The sequence below is a fragment of the Larimichthys crocea genome, chromosome I (assembly GCF_000972845.2).
Source record: "Larimichthys crocea isolate SSNF chromosome I, L_crocea_2.0, whole genome shotgun sequence".
NCBI classification, from domain to species: Eukaryota; Metazoa; Chordata; class Actinopteri; family Sciaenidae; genus Larimichthys; species Larimichthys crocea.
The window spans coordinates 23648553-23663385 of record NC_040011.1 but is presented as its reverse complement, the minus strand read 5'-3'; the positions used below and the strand labels follow the sequence as shown (position 1 = coordinate 23663385).

At 41.1% G+C, this 14833-nt stretch overlaps 1 protein-coding gene across 1 annotated transcript; it reads right to left on the bottom strand.

Annotated features, from left to right (window-relative positions):
- Nucleotides 1–210: 210 nt before the first annotated feature.
- On the bottom strand, nucleotides 211–14239 carry LOC104937008 (alpha-tectorin-like). Its single transcript, XM_027276948.1, is given in 24 exon segments — nucleotides 211–741; nucleotides 831–933; nucleotides 1022–1181; nucleotides 1371–1622; nucleotides 1776–1936; nucleotides 2053–2237; nucleotides 2511–2630; nucleotides 2749–3026; nucleotides 3311–3404; nucleotides 3407–3494; nucleotides 3544–3594; nucleotides 3687–4082; nucleotides 4898–5075; nucleotides 5327–5617; nucleotides 5802–5959; nucleotides 6204–6802; nucleotides 7087–7438; nucleotides 7575–8158; nucleotides 8249–8825; nucleotides 8919–9077; nucleotides 9583–9738; nucleotides 10058–10336; nucleotides 10577–10692; nucleotides 14194–14239. Coding segments are annotated over 24 exon segments (5478 nt in total). The 3' UTR covers nucleotides 211–646.
- Nucleotides 14240–14833: the final 594 nt, after the last annotated feature.

Here is a 14833-nt window from a genome sequence, read left to right as displayed (position 1 = left end):
TGTATTCATAATCAAATACAGAAATAAACTAGAATTGAACTTATTCTCTCTCTGTTTTTTTTTACTATGTATGTGTTGCATGTGAGAGTATTGAGAGTGAACCAACCAACAGTTAAATTGTAGCCAGAAAACCAAAACAATGAGCTGAAAGACTAAAAATATCAAAATCAAAAAATACTTTATTGATCATTTTAACCTTCATTATACATGAGAGATGTGAGAGATTTAATAATAAGAATCACACAAATAAACTGAGGATACAATCAATGAACATTTTGCGTTGTGACTTCAGCTTTACTATGCTGCACACTGCTTCCGCCTACTGCTGTAAAACAGAATTACATCAACTTTTCATCAAACCCCAAATACAGACCACAACTCCTGGGATAAGACCTCCCAAACAGAAACACAGTCAAAATGTTAATGCAAGTAATCTAATGAGAGATTTCACACAAAATTACTATTACAGTTTTTCTTTTCATTGATGTTATGTGTTTGCAAGCACACCAGATATGAGCAGAAGGGATTGGAAAAAAAAATCATAAATCTCATGAATCTATGCACTGTGATTAAGCTACAACTGACTGATTAATGTTTATTGATTTGTGATATATATATCTTATCTGTTTATTGTTGTTTTATCTCTCTAGATCAGGGTTTTGATAGTCAGCAAACTGAATATCAGGGTCACCGTGAAGGTCAACTGGCCTGAAGCACTGCTCCTCACCCTGCGCAACTTGTCTGCAAGAAAACAATCAATTTGTCAGTACAAACCAGCTTACAGAAAGAGTATTGATTGGATTCTATGTCATCAACAAGAAGTACTTTACCTGTGGCATCTCGCTTCATGACTAGTGGTCCTAGTGAGATGTCTGTAGAGGCATGGTAGGATACGTCCCTCTCAACACGCCTGTGATAATCTGGGTAGCAATGCTGCAGGAAAACAACATTAAATTGATGAACCAGTTAATAATCAATTTAATCTGGCTAAAATCACACACATGAATTCAACAGTACTTACGTCGGAGCAGTTGTTGTGTCTCAAAAGACACAGGTGGACCTGGCAGTGCAAATAGATGGATGAAAAGTTGTTAAAGGTGAACATCCTGAATGAAAATCGGGCCACAGTGGAGATGCCGTTCTGAACCAGCTCTACTGTACCATCTGCTAGATTAGGACACCTGGAAGACAGGGAAAGATGTAGAAGTTACGGAGTTATCAGGTAGACCCGCTAGTTAAGTAATAGGGTTAGGTTGTAAAGAGGAGAATGGGTGGAGAAAGTGAGAAGTGGTCCTTCTAGGGTTAATTCAAATCCAGTCAAAGAAATCAGCATGCAAACAAAAAAGGTGAAGTTGCATTAGCTTCTTTACTCTTGACTAATGAGATCCCAGCGGACAGGGTAGTTGGGGACGTTGACTGGCGTTGCCCAACAAGAGTCCAAAATGGTGGCAATCTGCCGTTGATCGACTCCTTCTGTCCGCACCTCCACATACATCCTCTGGTCAATTTCCATTTCTATGTTGTTGTTACTGGTCAGGGGGAAGCGGAAACCAGGGTCCTGGTAGGGGATCATTCTCATATGATACAGTCCATGGCCAGAGGGAAGCTTCTTCCTCACAATGCTATGAAAAAACACATAATATGACTACACAGGAGAAGGAACAGTTCACTGGCAGGTTTTGGTGATTTCTCAGTTCAAGAGTCATTAAGATAAATATTGAATGTATGTTACAGTTAATTTGGTTTGAATCTTTATACAGGAATAGACTCCTCACCTCTCTACTGGGTTGATGCCCACAGCCATAGACAGGGCCTGGGTCAGAGGGTATTCACAGCAGAAACGCAGATGAATGTTTCTCTGGCGGCTGATTAGAACTTCATGGGGGTCCACGTCGCCCTCGATGGTGTTCTCATAGATGAAATGGGTTCCATTGCTCTTAAAATACGAATGACAAAAATAATCCAAGTTGATTATAGTTGTAGTGTGTCTTATTGTGAACATTTACACCTAAAATCGTATTCAGTGTATGTTAATAACATGATGGACTGTACCATGAGAGCTGTCCCACACAGCCGGTCGTCATTGTCAAAGTGGAAGATTAGTCGTCCGTCCTGGAGAATCCCTTTGCAGGAGTAATCTCGGAGGTGAAGGGCATTAGGATGGAAGCCAGCTTCAAACAGCTGACAGCGTGACACCGACATGGTGCCTGAACTACTGACACAAGTGATGGACGAGTCTATGAGAGAGAAATGTGTGACAACATAATATGTTTAAGTTTGTAAAGGCACCAGTTTAATGTAGAAAGTTCAATTATTATTTTCTTCCACACTCTTTAAATTCGCTTTCTAACACACAACCATCCATCCATCCATCCATCCATCCATCCATCCATCCATTCGGCCAGCCAGCCTGACACATACATACAAATAACCATTCACACCTACGGGCAGTCCCATTTTCACTTGAGTGATTGAAAAAACAAAAGTACTTTCGAAGAAGCTGCCCTTACCGTAGCTCTCATTGTTAGGCCGATGGTGATGCTCATCACAGAAGCAGCCATAAACACCGTCTTTCTCGCCACACCACTCATACTCTGTGCAGTTCAGCTGTTCACAAGGGTCTGTCTCAGCTATGGAAATAGTTGGGAAAGGATGACACAAGGTGCGATGGAACCAAAACAAAACAAAGCAGAAGATTAATTTTCTCATTCATTATTTTGGCTGTTCATTAGTACAGTGCAAATATACCGCATTGCAAAGCTGAGCGCCACTCCGGGATGTTCAGCCCTAAAACAGAGCAGGTTCTCTCATAGGCTGCCACAGCAGAGCACAGCATGCCATTAGCCGGAGTGTAGAGGCAGAGATCGTAGACACAGGAAGTGAAAAATGGCTGGGGGTCAGAGTGCAGGTGACAGGAACTGAATGGACCACTAGTGTTGGTGATGACACTACAGAGCTCAGAGTATTCTTCTATAAAGCGACAGTCATTCAATCCACCACCACTCCTTTCGTCTGTGGATCCACATCTGGAAAGGACAATACTGACAAGTTTAAAACTTGGGCTGACTTTGTTTGCTTTGCCACAACATATGTTTCTGTATTATAGGCATGGGCTACTGCAAATGTATTTCAGTGTTGTGTAAAAAGAAGTACACGGTGTAGCATGCAAAATTTATGTTAAAATGTGTGGCAGTCAAGGTGAACAAGATATTTTCTTTGAGTAGTGAAAGACTTTCAACTGACTGATGATATATTGATGCCATTATTATTGTAGAATAAGCTATTATAAGTTATTTATATAACTGCTCACCCTGGTTGGCTTGTGGGTGCCTTCCAGCTGTGTCCAAATTCGTTGTCATTATGTGCCGACGTGCCATTGGGTAAGACTTTGTCATCTGCAGGGTTATTGTTGAAGTTTCCACACATCCCTTTGATTCTGTTTTGATGGTTTGGGCCTACTCTGACCAATAAAGTGCTCCGGCCATCAAACTGGACTACCAGATCAACTGCGTCAACTATTATGTAGCTTCCCTGTCTTACCACCTGAGCTAAGGTTCCTGCAGTGGTGGGAAGAGATTTCGCACTTCCATTTACCTGGTGAGATGAGAGATTAGAGAGACAGACAAGAGGTGAGGAGGCACTTTTAGTTTCTTATGTTTAACTCAGAAAGATGTAGAACAGTTTACCTTTACTCTTTTGTTGGGTCCAATCCTGATGTGTGCACTCTGTGGCTGATTTGAAAGGTATATATCCACTGCTGATACAAACGACACACGGTTGTTGCCTCGATGATTGTTGGTGGCTGTTACATGAAACTGGGTTTCATTGGCGTGGTGGTTCACACTCTCAGCAATGATGTAAGAGCATGTACCCTGGAAATGAGCCACTTCCCCATCAAAGGTGACGTAGTGTGGGTCACCCCACACAGTGCAGGTAGACATTGCATCATAACAACCCAGTTGGCCATCTCGGATGGTGCACTTTTGTAAAGGAGTGCAAGATGCAGCAGAACAGCGCAGGTCATTGGGACCATGGCACTCACATCGCTGAGAGCAACCATCTGTCCAGAACGACTCACCAGCCTGTGGCATGTGATAAAAGGAGACACATAAAAAATCATTGAACTGAACATGTGCCACATTAAAAAAAACAGGCTCCCGAGGAGAAAGTGGATTGGGATCATTTGTATCAGAACACATAATGCACATCTCTTGGACTCTTGTACACGTACGCTGAATTTAATGTCACATGTCAAAGAAAATTAGATCATGGGTTCAGCTAAAAAAAGTACCTGATTGTGGAGTTCCTCTTGAAACCTTTAATGTCACAAACACTTTTTGCATTTTTAAGTAATCTGATGATAAAACAACACACTACTAAAGTTGTTTTGGTCCTATAGTGAAATAGCTTATATATAAATATAAATAGCTTATAGCTTATTTAGACGACCCGCTCTGTGGCTTCACAGCAGGAAGGTCCTAGGTTCCAGGCCCACAACCTCTCTGTTAGTATTGAGTTTGTGGCTGGGGATGGGACCTTTCTTCGTGGAGTTTGCATGTCCCTGGGTGCTCTGACTTCCTCCCACAATCGAAAGACATGCAGAATGTGAGTGTAAGTGATTATTTGTTTATATGTATCAGCCCTGTGAATAACTAAGGATGAAGATGAAGAATAAGGATGAACATTTACAGAAGATGGAAAAAAACACACACACACAAGCAGGCAGATCAAGAGGGAAATTGAGATTCATAATGACACTTGACCAAAGTAAAATGGTTAGACTGTCAGAATAGAATAGAATAATAGAACTGCCAGATGAATTGTTCAAGTATAATTCATTGTTATATTATTAATTAATTAATTAATTCATTCATTCATTCACAGGCATTTAACTTACATGATAGTAAAAGCCATCATATTGGCAGCCACAGGTTTCCACAGGGACACAAGTTGTCCCACTCTTGGCGAAACCTTCGTCACAGAAACATCCCTCAAAGCAAACCTGCTCTGTGCAGGAAACATCAATGCTGCTGGCACAGGTATGGCCACAGTCTGTACCACAAAGCTCATAATGGCTGTTGGCTGGACAATCAGGTCCTTAAAATGTGAGGAAAGAAATGATAGATGTTAGAGGGAGACTTTTTTGTGTTTTGTCTCCCTGGTTTCTTAGGCTGCTTTTCATAGTAGAGAAACAACACATTGACTGGTTGACTTACTGCAGTGGGTGTTCTCTCTCCATGGGTAGAGCTGAACATTAGCAGATTGACAGGCACTGACATATGCCTGAATGGCCCTGCACAGGAGATCTTGGCCACGATTTCCCGACACACAAACATCAAACACACAGTCATTAAAATATGGTGCTGGGTCCACCTGCTCATAGCAGAAGCTTAAGGGGCCATCAGCTGCTTGAATCACTGCACATTGGGCTCTAGCAGGCAGAACATTGGTACATCGTGGGCAGGAGGACCCACACCCATCACTGCAGGTATAGTTGCCTGCCACCTTCCAAGATTTCCCAAACTCATCTGGATTGGTGACAATAATTCCAGTTGGGGTGTGGAAGTCATCATTTGGATTTCCATCAAAGTTTCCACAAAGTCCACATGTTTTTCCTCTGTAGTGATGAACAATAATTAGAGAAAAATATTGTCATTACTGAGATCACTCAGTCAGCCAATCAGACTTGACAAAACATGATAAGAACAACAAGATAGAAAAAAAGACAATAACCAATAACCGCTATATAGCCCAAGGCTCATAAAACTAATCAATTAGGGGTAAGCAGGTTTTCAGTTCACCTGTAATTTGAAGGCACAGAGACAGACACTGTGCTCGATCCATCGTACATGACACTCAGGCCAAAATCAGCACTGACAAATATGCGAAATCCACTTGCATAGATAGACACACGACCTCCGTTCAAAAGAACTGGAACATTTCTAGTTAGTCCATTTACCTATAACATTGGAAAAAACGATTTTGGAGAACAAGAGTATCATAATCTGACCAATACTGTGATTTTTTCTTCTGAAATTAACATTGATATGTAAGAGCTTTGCAAATCCAATATGTTGGATGATAAAATAAATTTTAAGGAGGAACCTCTGAATAAAAACAAATATCTGCCATCTGGTGTTTTCCAAAACTCTATCTTTACTTGAGACAAAGAATATCACTAATTCGGAAATAGTTCAACTTACCTCTACCATACCATGGCTGTTCCTTGACATACGGACTTGATAGCCCAACACATTCACAAAAACCTCTGCTGTGATTGAAACTGACAACCCGCGCCAAGGCTCATTCTTAGCTTCCACTGAAAACTGAGGGAGATTGTCAGTGGCATTACAAAGAGTTGCCAGAACGTAGCGGCAGGTTCCCTGAAAGTCATAGGCCTTTCCATCAAAGGTGAGGTAGTGGGGGTCACCAGAGGCAGAACAGGTGCCATGGGGGTTGGGATGACAGCCAAACTCGCCCTCTACCACACGGCAGGACTCCTGGGGACCACAGGAGCTGCGGATACAGTCGACTGCCGCAGTGGTGCCATTACATGTACACAAGTTCTGACATTCCTCACCATCCCAGAACTGTTCACCCCCTCGCCGAGACTGTCCTTGGTGATAACATCCGCAGGCTGTTGGTGGCACACACTGGTTGCCATTGAGGACAAAACCATCATCACACTGACACCCATCCTGGCACACAGTGTCACAGGTGAAGGGGAAAGAGAGGCTGGGGCAGGCGGAAGGGCAAGAGCTTCCACAAAGTTCATAATGGCTGTTTGGAGGGCAGTTTTGTTCTAGAGAAACACAAAGAAATGAATTTAGCTAAATTTCATCAAATTAATTTATACGAAAGACGTTGACACCAAAAAGTGCTTACCACAGCCAGTTGCATTCCTCCAGTGTCCTAGAGCAACTCCCCTCTGTTGACACATTAGTGCATAATCTCTTAGGACCTCACACAGCGCTAATGCTGGATCTCTAGAGGTCCCAATGATGTCCACACATGAATCGGCATGCTTCCGGGGATCCACCATGGTCCAACACTGGGCAAACGGCCCATGTGTTGAACCAAGAATACCACAGTACTCGCTTGAATTGTAATTGGTTGTAGAATTCTGATTTACATGGTCTGAGCAGTGTGCTGCAAGGGAGCCATCTCGCCAACTGTCCCCAAAGACCTGAGAGCTGTTGACCAGGATGCCATTGGGTGTGCGGAAGTCATCATGTGGATGACCATTGTAATTACCACAGAGTCCACCTAGTGAGCCATTGTAGATACCAGGTGCAGTGATATGCACATAGTGAGGCCAAACTGTTTGCACAGTTACACCAAATGCAGTGCGTAGGATGATACTGTGAATGCTGCTGTGGTAGATTTGGATTCGGTTGGACGCTGAGCTGAATGGTAGTCTGATCTGTTGACCATCAACCTAAAGGGTTATAAAGGTTTTTTTTAGATTTTCTGGGTGACATTTTCAGTTTTCACAGCTTTTTTACTCTTGAAAAAACCTGATGTCAACACTATTTATGTCACATCTGTTCTCGAAATATATTTCAGTTACTTACCCGAACCTTGTTGCTACCTGTCATCTCAATGGAGACTTGAGTTCCCTCTGCCTGAAACTTTAGCACCCTGGAAAAACCCTGCTGGCCTCTGGGTACTTTTTCTGCTGTCAACATAAAGTGCGGGTGACTAGACAATCCCATCACTCTGGCAAGGATCAAACGACATGCACCAGGATACTGGTATGTCAGTCCATCAAATGTGTGATATGACCCTGGGCCCCTTATCCAGCATGTTGCATAGCTGTTAGGTCTGCATCCTCTTTTTCCATCCACCACCTTGCAAGACTCTAGTGGGTCACATCCATGAGAGCGACAGGTCATGGAGCCATAACTGCAGCTACAACGTCTCCTACAATCCCCGTCTGGTATTACAGTTTCTCCAGAGCGGTAGTAGCGACCCTCAAATCTGCAGCCACACTCGGAATGAGGGACACAGACCCCAGCACTAAGGACGTAGCCTGAATTGCAGATGCAGCTCTCCTGGGCTGGAAGAGGACAGTCCTGTGTAGAATTGGGGTTGACACAGGTAGCAGGACATCCTGTGCCTTGGGATTCAAAGTGGCTGTTGGATGGACAAGGGATTTCTAGACAAAAGAAACAACACTGACCTCAACATCATGGACATTTTACTCAAAGAATATTTTGTAATTATGCTGACTGATTGACAGACATACCACAGAAACCCTGTCTCCTCCAGCTTGGCAGCTGTATACCATTCTGTTGACATTGACTGGCATACGCATTTAGGGCTTGGCACAGAATGGGTTGATACCCTCCTGCTACACACAGATCAAACACACAGCTTTGCACAAATGCCTCTGGGGGAAGTCGTTGATGGCAAGCAGCAAAAGGTCCAGATTCACTCTGAAGGATACCACAATGGGCATTGTCACTGTATAAAGCTGTCTGATCCCCAGTGCAGGCAGCACAGCTCAAACCTCCACATCGGACATCACAACCAGGTTCATCATCCCCTGGCGCTTTCCAGCTGTTGGCAAAAACAACATCGGAGCCCACAACCTCACCTTGGCGGGTTCGGAAGTCATCCCTACGAATATTGTTGAAATTTCCACACAGGCCACATGTTGCATTCTGGTAAGTGTAGGGAACACTGATCCTGACATGAGAATATGCGTCATAAGATACCTCCAAGCCAAAGTCAGTACTGATGATCACAGAAAAACCTGACTCATAAACTTGGACAGTGCCATTGTTGAGATAGATCGGAGTGGCTGCAAAGCTTCCATTAACCTGTAAGCACACCAGCAAACAAAGACATAGTTGTAAAAAATATGAACTAAATAAAAGTGTTGAGTAATTAAAGGATTAGTCCTTATTACTAACCTTGGCCTCGCCACGACGTCCCTTGACAAGCTCAATGGTTTCATTATAGACATACACTTTGACCAGTCGTGTCCAGGAAACTCGAGTGCTGCCTCTGTGCTCATTCTTGCCCTCTACTCTATAGTAGGGCAGCCCTTGACCACATTGCTCAGAGAGAACGTAAGTGCAGGTGCCCTGAAAGTGAAATACTGTGCCATCAAAGGTATAGTAATGTGGATCACCACTTATCGTGCAGGTTCGTCTCTGCACCGTCTGGCAGGAAAACAGAAAAGAAGTTGGCCGGCAGATTTTGGAAAATGAACAGGGCTCGCTGTGACACTGCAGACCTGCTGAAGTGCAGGTGCATTTCTGTGCACAGGTGCTGTCGCTCCAAAAGGAGTCACCCAGCTGCACTGGATGACCTTGGAAGAAAATGAAAAGAAAAGTTCCTTAAATAAACATCAACTTGTAAACAGGGACAAGAAATTAGGTGATAGGAAGGGGAATGACATGCACAGTATTGTAATGTAATATCTGTTCAGTACACAGTATAATCAGCTGTTAGAAGCATATAAAATTATGAATTAAATGAATTCAACAACAAGCACATCACCAGACTTCACAAGATTTTGGTCATGTATGACCATGATAACCACCCTCTGATTCAGGCCTTACCATGGAAAATGCAGCCTCTTGTTCCATGATCTGTTCGGAAAGCCCAGCGACCAGCTACATTGACATTGCTGCTCAGGCGGAAATTTGAGTTACTGCCTGTTGCATTGCTAGAGAATGATCCAGGAATTGTGAAATGGTGTGGAGACTGTATTGTGTCATATCCAGCCTGGAAATACATGTCACATAGAATTTCATTTTTGTTGTGTTCATACATTTCCATCACTGCATTCAGATTTGCAAGCTAAGGCAACTGAAAAGCATGTATGCAATACACTGAATATCATTTTAATGCCTCTAACCTGCACATTGTGAGTTGTGGATGCTATTATCCCATAGTTCATCAGCATAAAGGAGTACTGGCCACCAGAGATTAAGACAGCTTGCACTGTTGTTCGCTGAAAAAAAATTGAGTTGTGATTTTCATAGTACACTAACACACACACATACATATTACAAGTATTTCCCTCTAGGGCAAGATGACTTACCGTTCCTGAATTTGGATAGTAGCCCACCTCATACCATGTTGCAACAAAGACCCAGTTGGCATTGAAGTTCAACCATGGGAAGTATGTATTAATATCTTGTGTAGCTTGTTGGAGAACATGTCCACTGGTGTATTGGTTATAGTAGATCTGACCATTTTCTCTGTTGTCTAAATCTGTCCAGAATGGAGCAATAACATCTCTGGATCCATGCATTGGAAACCTTTCAGCTGTGTAACTAGACCATGGACTGTTAAAGGTCAGGTGTCCGTTATGGTTCACCTGGAAACATATAATCCAATCCTTACTGACAAAGAATTTGTAGGCATCCACCACAGTCATTGACAATAACAAATATCAACATTCAATGGTGCAGTATTTTATAAGTATAATATACTGTATATATGACAGTATATTGACTGCAACCTGCTTCACACCTCTGTATCTGAAACAGAAACTTGCATTCCTCCACAAAATAAAGTCCTTCAAAGGTATGTATTTTACAAAAATAATTTTACATACATAAATCTGATTATGCGGCTGTCCGAAGTAAACAAAAGGTCGTTCGAGGAGAATTTGAGGAGAACTTCCATCATCTATAAGAGGGCTTTTCGTTCCAGCAATTGGGTAAAGGGGTCCTAGAAAGAACAACATATAACCATAAATTAACATGTTGGCCCTATAGGCAAAGTTTGTTGCACAGTGTTTTTAACATTTAACATTTCTCTATTGTAACACCGAAACCACTAATATCCATGTTTCATCGTATTGGCTTTTGTGTTATTTCTGTTTTTGTGGTCTCTTTTAAACCAACATACTGACTGACCAGAATCTACCTATTTCATAACAGACATTTTGACATATGTCGTAGCAGGAAAGTACAGATGTAATGAAAACATTTGAACCAGCTGCATTACAATTAGGTACTGTGCAAACAAGGTAATGTACATCCTTGTTTGCACAGTTTACGCTACTATTATATGAAACTTCTTTCACCTGTACATTTCCTTCTATGAGAAATCAATAAGTGCTGTGAAAATGGTTTCTGTTATAGAGCTACAGGTGTAGCATAGTGCACTTAAGATCATATAAACTGATCAACATAATCAGTTATGGAATATAAGTTAATACGTTGCATAACATGCCTCAGCAAGTCACAGTTAACTTGGATCTAACAGCAAGTCAATCCAGAACCAGTCCTTACCTTGTGTTATGAATACAAAACAATATAGTATAATAGTAGAGAATATAAGTGTGGATATGTGGAAGTATATAAGTGTGGAAGTATTTTAGACAGAGACCCAACAACATGGTGCTCTGTTAGCTCTGCTAGTTGTAAATGGTTATGACAGCAGTACAACTGTCAAGCATGAACAAAAGCAAAAGCATCCTGGGGCGCTTTGTCAACAAGGCAGCATCGTAATAAGTAGCATGATGATGTTTATGAAGATTTTTAAATGTGTATAGAGAAGCCACCTCAGGAACAAACATATACCTGGAATCTGGATAAAAATCTGACTGTTCATTGTAACATTTTAACATCAATAGACAAAAAAATAATAATATAATACACTGTAATAGGCACCCCTAGACCATTTAAGGAAGGTAAGGACATAACAATTGCTCAAAATAATAAAATTATTATGGTGGTCCCAGTCCCCCGTGGTTTGTGCCTAACCTTAAGTCTGACAGTAACACCGCCCTGGCAATTTCAAAAAGAATGGCCCCGAGAATGCAACAAGAGTTGGGACAGAGAAGATACTGCAGGATGCATGCATTACTTGCAGGTAAAATCAGGCCTTTGAGGTCGAATTGCTGCAAAGAAACCACAACTGAGACCAACAAGAAGTAGAGAATTGTTTGGCGAAACACAAGGAATAGACATTAAACCAGTGGAAAGGTGAACAGATTGAAACCGCATGTATGGAGGAGGTGTAATGGTGTGAAGGTGCTTTGCTGGTGACACTTTAAGGTACCCTTAACCAGCATGGCTATCATAGGATCAACAGGACAATGATTCACAACACACCTAAGGGTGTGTTAAGGGCTTTTTGAAGGAGAAGGAGAGTGATGGAGTACTGCATCAGTACAATCACCTGACCTGAATTAATAACCACTTTGAGCTACTGTACTGATTTTAATAGGATTGCAATGTTTAGGAGTTTATCTAAGCTTCAACTTACCTGAAGTCATCTGAATAATCTCCTGAGAAGTCACTGGAGGAGTCAAAGGAGAGGTCACTGGAGGAGTCTGCGAACCTACGGAAACAAACCCATAAATATTGGTAAACTTTACTGGATATGAAAATCAGTTAGTGATCACCTGAAGATCTTGTTTTGGCTGCACTTGTTTCAGTGTGTGACACTGTGTCAGTACACAATGACATCATTATTGGGGTGTATTGTGGTTTTTGGATCACAAACCAGGTGCAACTGGAAGGGGGGATGAAACCTCCTCTTTCAAACTTGTATAAAGTTACTTAAGTTAGTTAAGTATGAAAAAAATGAATGAAATGATGATGAAATTGAAAAAAAAATCAGCCAACTACTGGCTACAGCAAAGCAAACACTTATGTCCATATCCCTAGCTTTTGTTGTGCTATATGAACCTGGCTCTCATTATGTTCAACATGTGTAACACCTGGTGGTAAAAGTTGGCACTACTGGTCAGGTCTTTGGCTTTAGATCAACCATCAAACATCTTCTGTTTAAAACTACTCATTCCTGCCAACAAACACACAAGCATTCAGGAGTGGTATCAGCTGTAACTCAGTAGCAATAGTTATAATCCTTAAGTAATTGCTTTGAGCTACTGATTTTAAATGATGTTTAACTGGCGTGTTAAGAGCGTGAAAGCAATTTAAACTCAAGAGTATATCAAATCTTCGACTTACCCGAAGTCACCTGAGGGGTTTCCTGAGGTGTCATCTGAGAAGTCACCCGAGGAGTCACCTGAGAAGTTTCCTGAGGAGTCACCTGAGAAGTTTCCTGAGGAGTCACCTGAGAAGTCACCCGAGGAGTCACCTGAGAAGTTTCCTGAGGAGTCATCTGAGAAGTCACCCGAGGAGTCACCTGAGAAGTTTCCCGAGGAGTCACCTGAGAAGTTTCCTGAGGAGTCATCTGAGAAGTCACCCGAGGAGTCACCTGAGAAGTTTCCTGATGAGTCCCCATAACTATGAAAACAAAACCATAAAATACAAATCAAATAAAAAGCCTTGTGTTGGCTGCACATTACAGTGTGTCAGTACACTATGACATTATTGTTCGGTCTAATTACAGGTGCACCTGATCTTGTTTTTGCAGTTTTACAGTGTGTCAGTCCACCATGAAATCACTGTTGGGTGTAGTTACAAGTGATTTTTGGATCACTAATCCGGTGCAACCAGAGGAAAAGATGAAACATCCTCTTTCAAACTGGTAAATTACTCTTGAAGTATGAAAAATATTCAACAACCAACAGTCAACTGTATGATGTACATCCCCACAATCTTTTTAGCTATTGATTTTTAAATGACGTTTAACTGACATGTGTGATATTGATATGAGTTGCAGCTAACATCTATTCAAAGTACCCATTCCTACCAATAAACAATCAGTCAATAGTATTTGTTGTAACAAAAGACGATATGTAATCTTCAACTTACCTGAAGTCACCTGAGCTGTCACCTGAGGAGTCTGTGAAGTCCCTGTACCTATGAAAACAAAACTATAAATAGTGGATACAAATCTAAGAAGGCTGACATCAGTGGATAAAAAGTCAGTTAGAGACCATCTGAAAAGCTTGTTTTTGCTGTCTTCAGTCAGTAGAGCATGACATCACTGTTTGGTCTAGTTACAGGTGCACCAGAGAGCACCTTGGATCACAAACCCGCTGCAACCAAACATCCTCTTTCAAACTTATATAAAGTTACTTTTTAAGTATAAAAACAATTCAACAGCCAACTGTTTGCTACAGTAAAGCAAACCCTTATGATGCACCTCCCCAACATCCACAACCTTAAGTGCCACTCATTATGTTCCACATGGGTAACATCTAGTTGTAAAATTTGGTATGTATGACTATATAAATAAAATAAAATAAAATAAAATAATTAGTTATTAAATGTAATTAAATGTAATTAAATAAAGAAAAATACTTACTTATCATCCCCAAGAGCAGCACAGGCAAAATTAATTGATTTGCCATTCTCCAAATCTCAAAATTCAAACCTGCTGGCCAAATATAACACATTTCAGAGAAACTTCAGAGAAAAAAGCAAAACACAAACAAACAAACAAAAAATAAAACATACAACTTATAACAAACAAGACTGTAAACATTACCTATAGATATGGGTGCCGTTTGTAAAGCGTCCTTCTCGCTCTGAAAATAACAGCAACTTTTGTCACATTTAGCTAAAAACATGTTTAAAAAAGTCACTTTTTTGCACTTTAGAACAATATTGGAACTAGAGGTATTTAAAATATTTGATAATGTAATACTAAATGCTAAATCTAAATCTAAATGTTAAATCTAAATGTTAAATCTAAATGTTAAATAAAAATAAAACATAATGTTAAATTAAATGTTAAATCTAAATCTAAATGTTAAATCTAAATCTAAATCAAATATGAAGCTACTTCAATTAAAGCTCAACTTTGATTGATTGTAATTTCGCGGTGTAGGATCGTCTAACCCGCCCGCCTTCCCCCCGGTAAACTGTCTGTCAGACATACCTCTGCAAACATGTCAATAAATGAGTCAAGTCAAAGTGAGCCCCCTTGTGGCTGGCTATAGTGG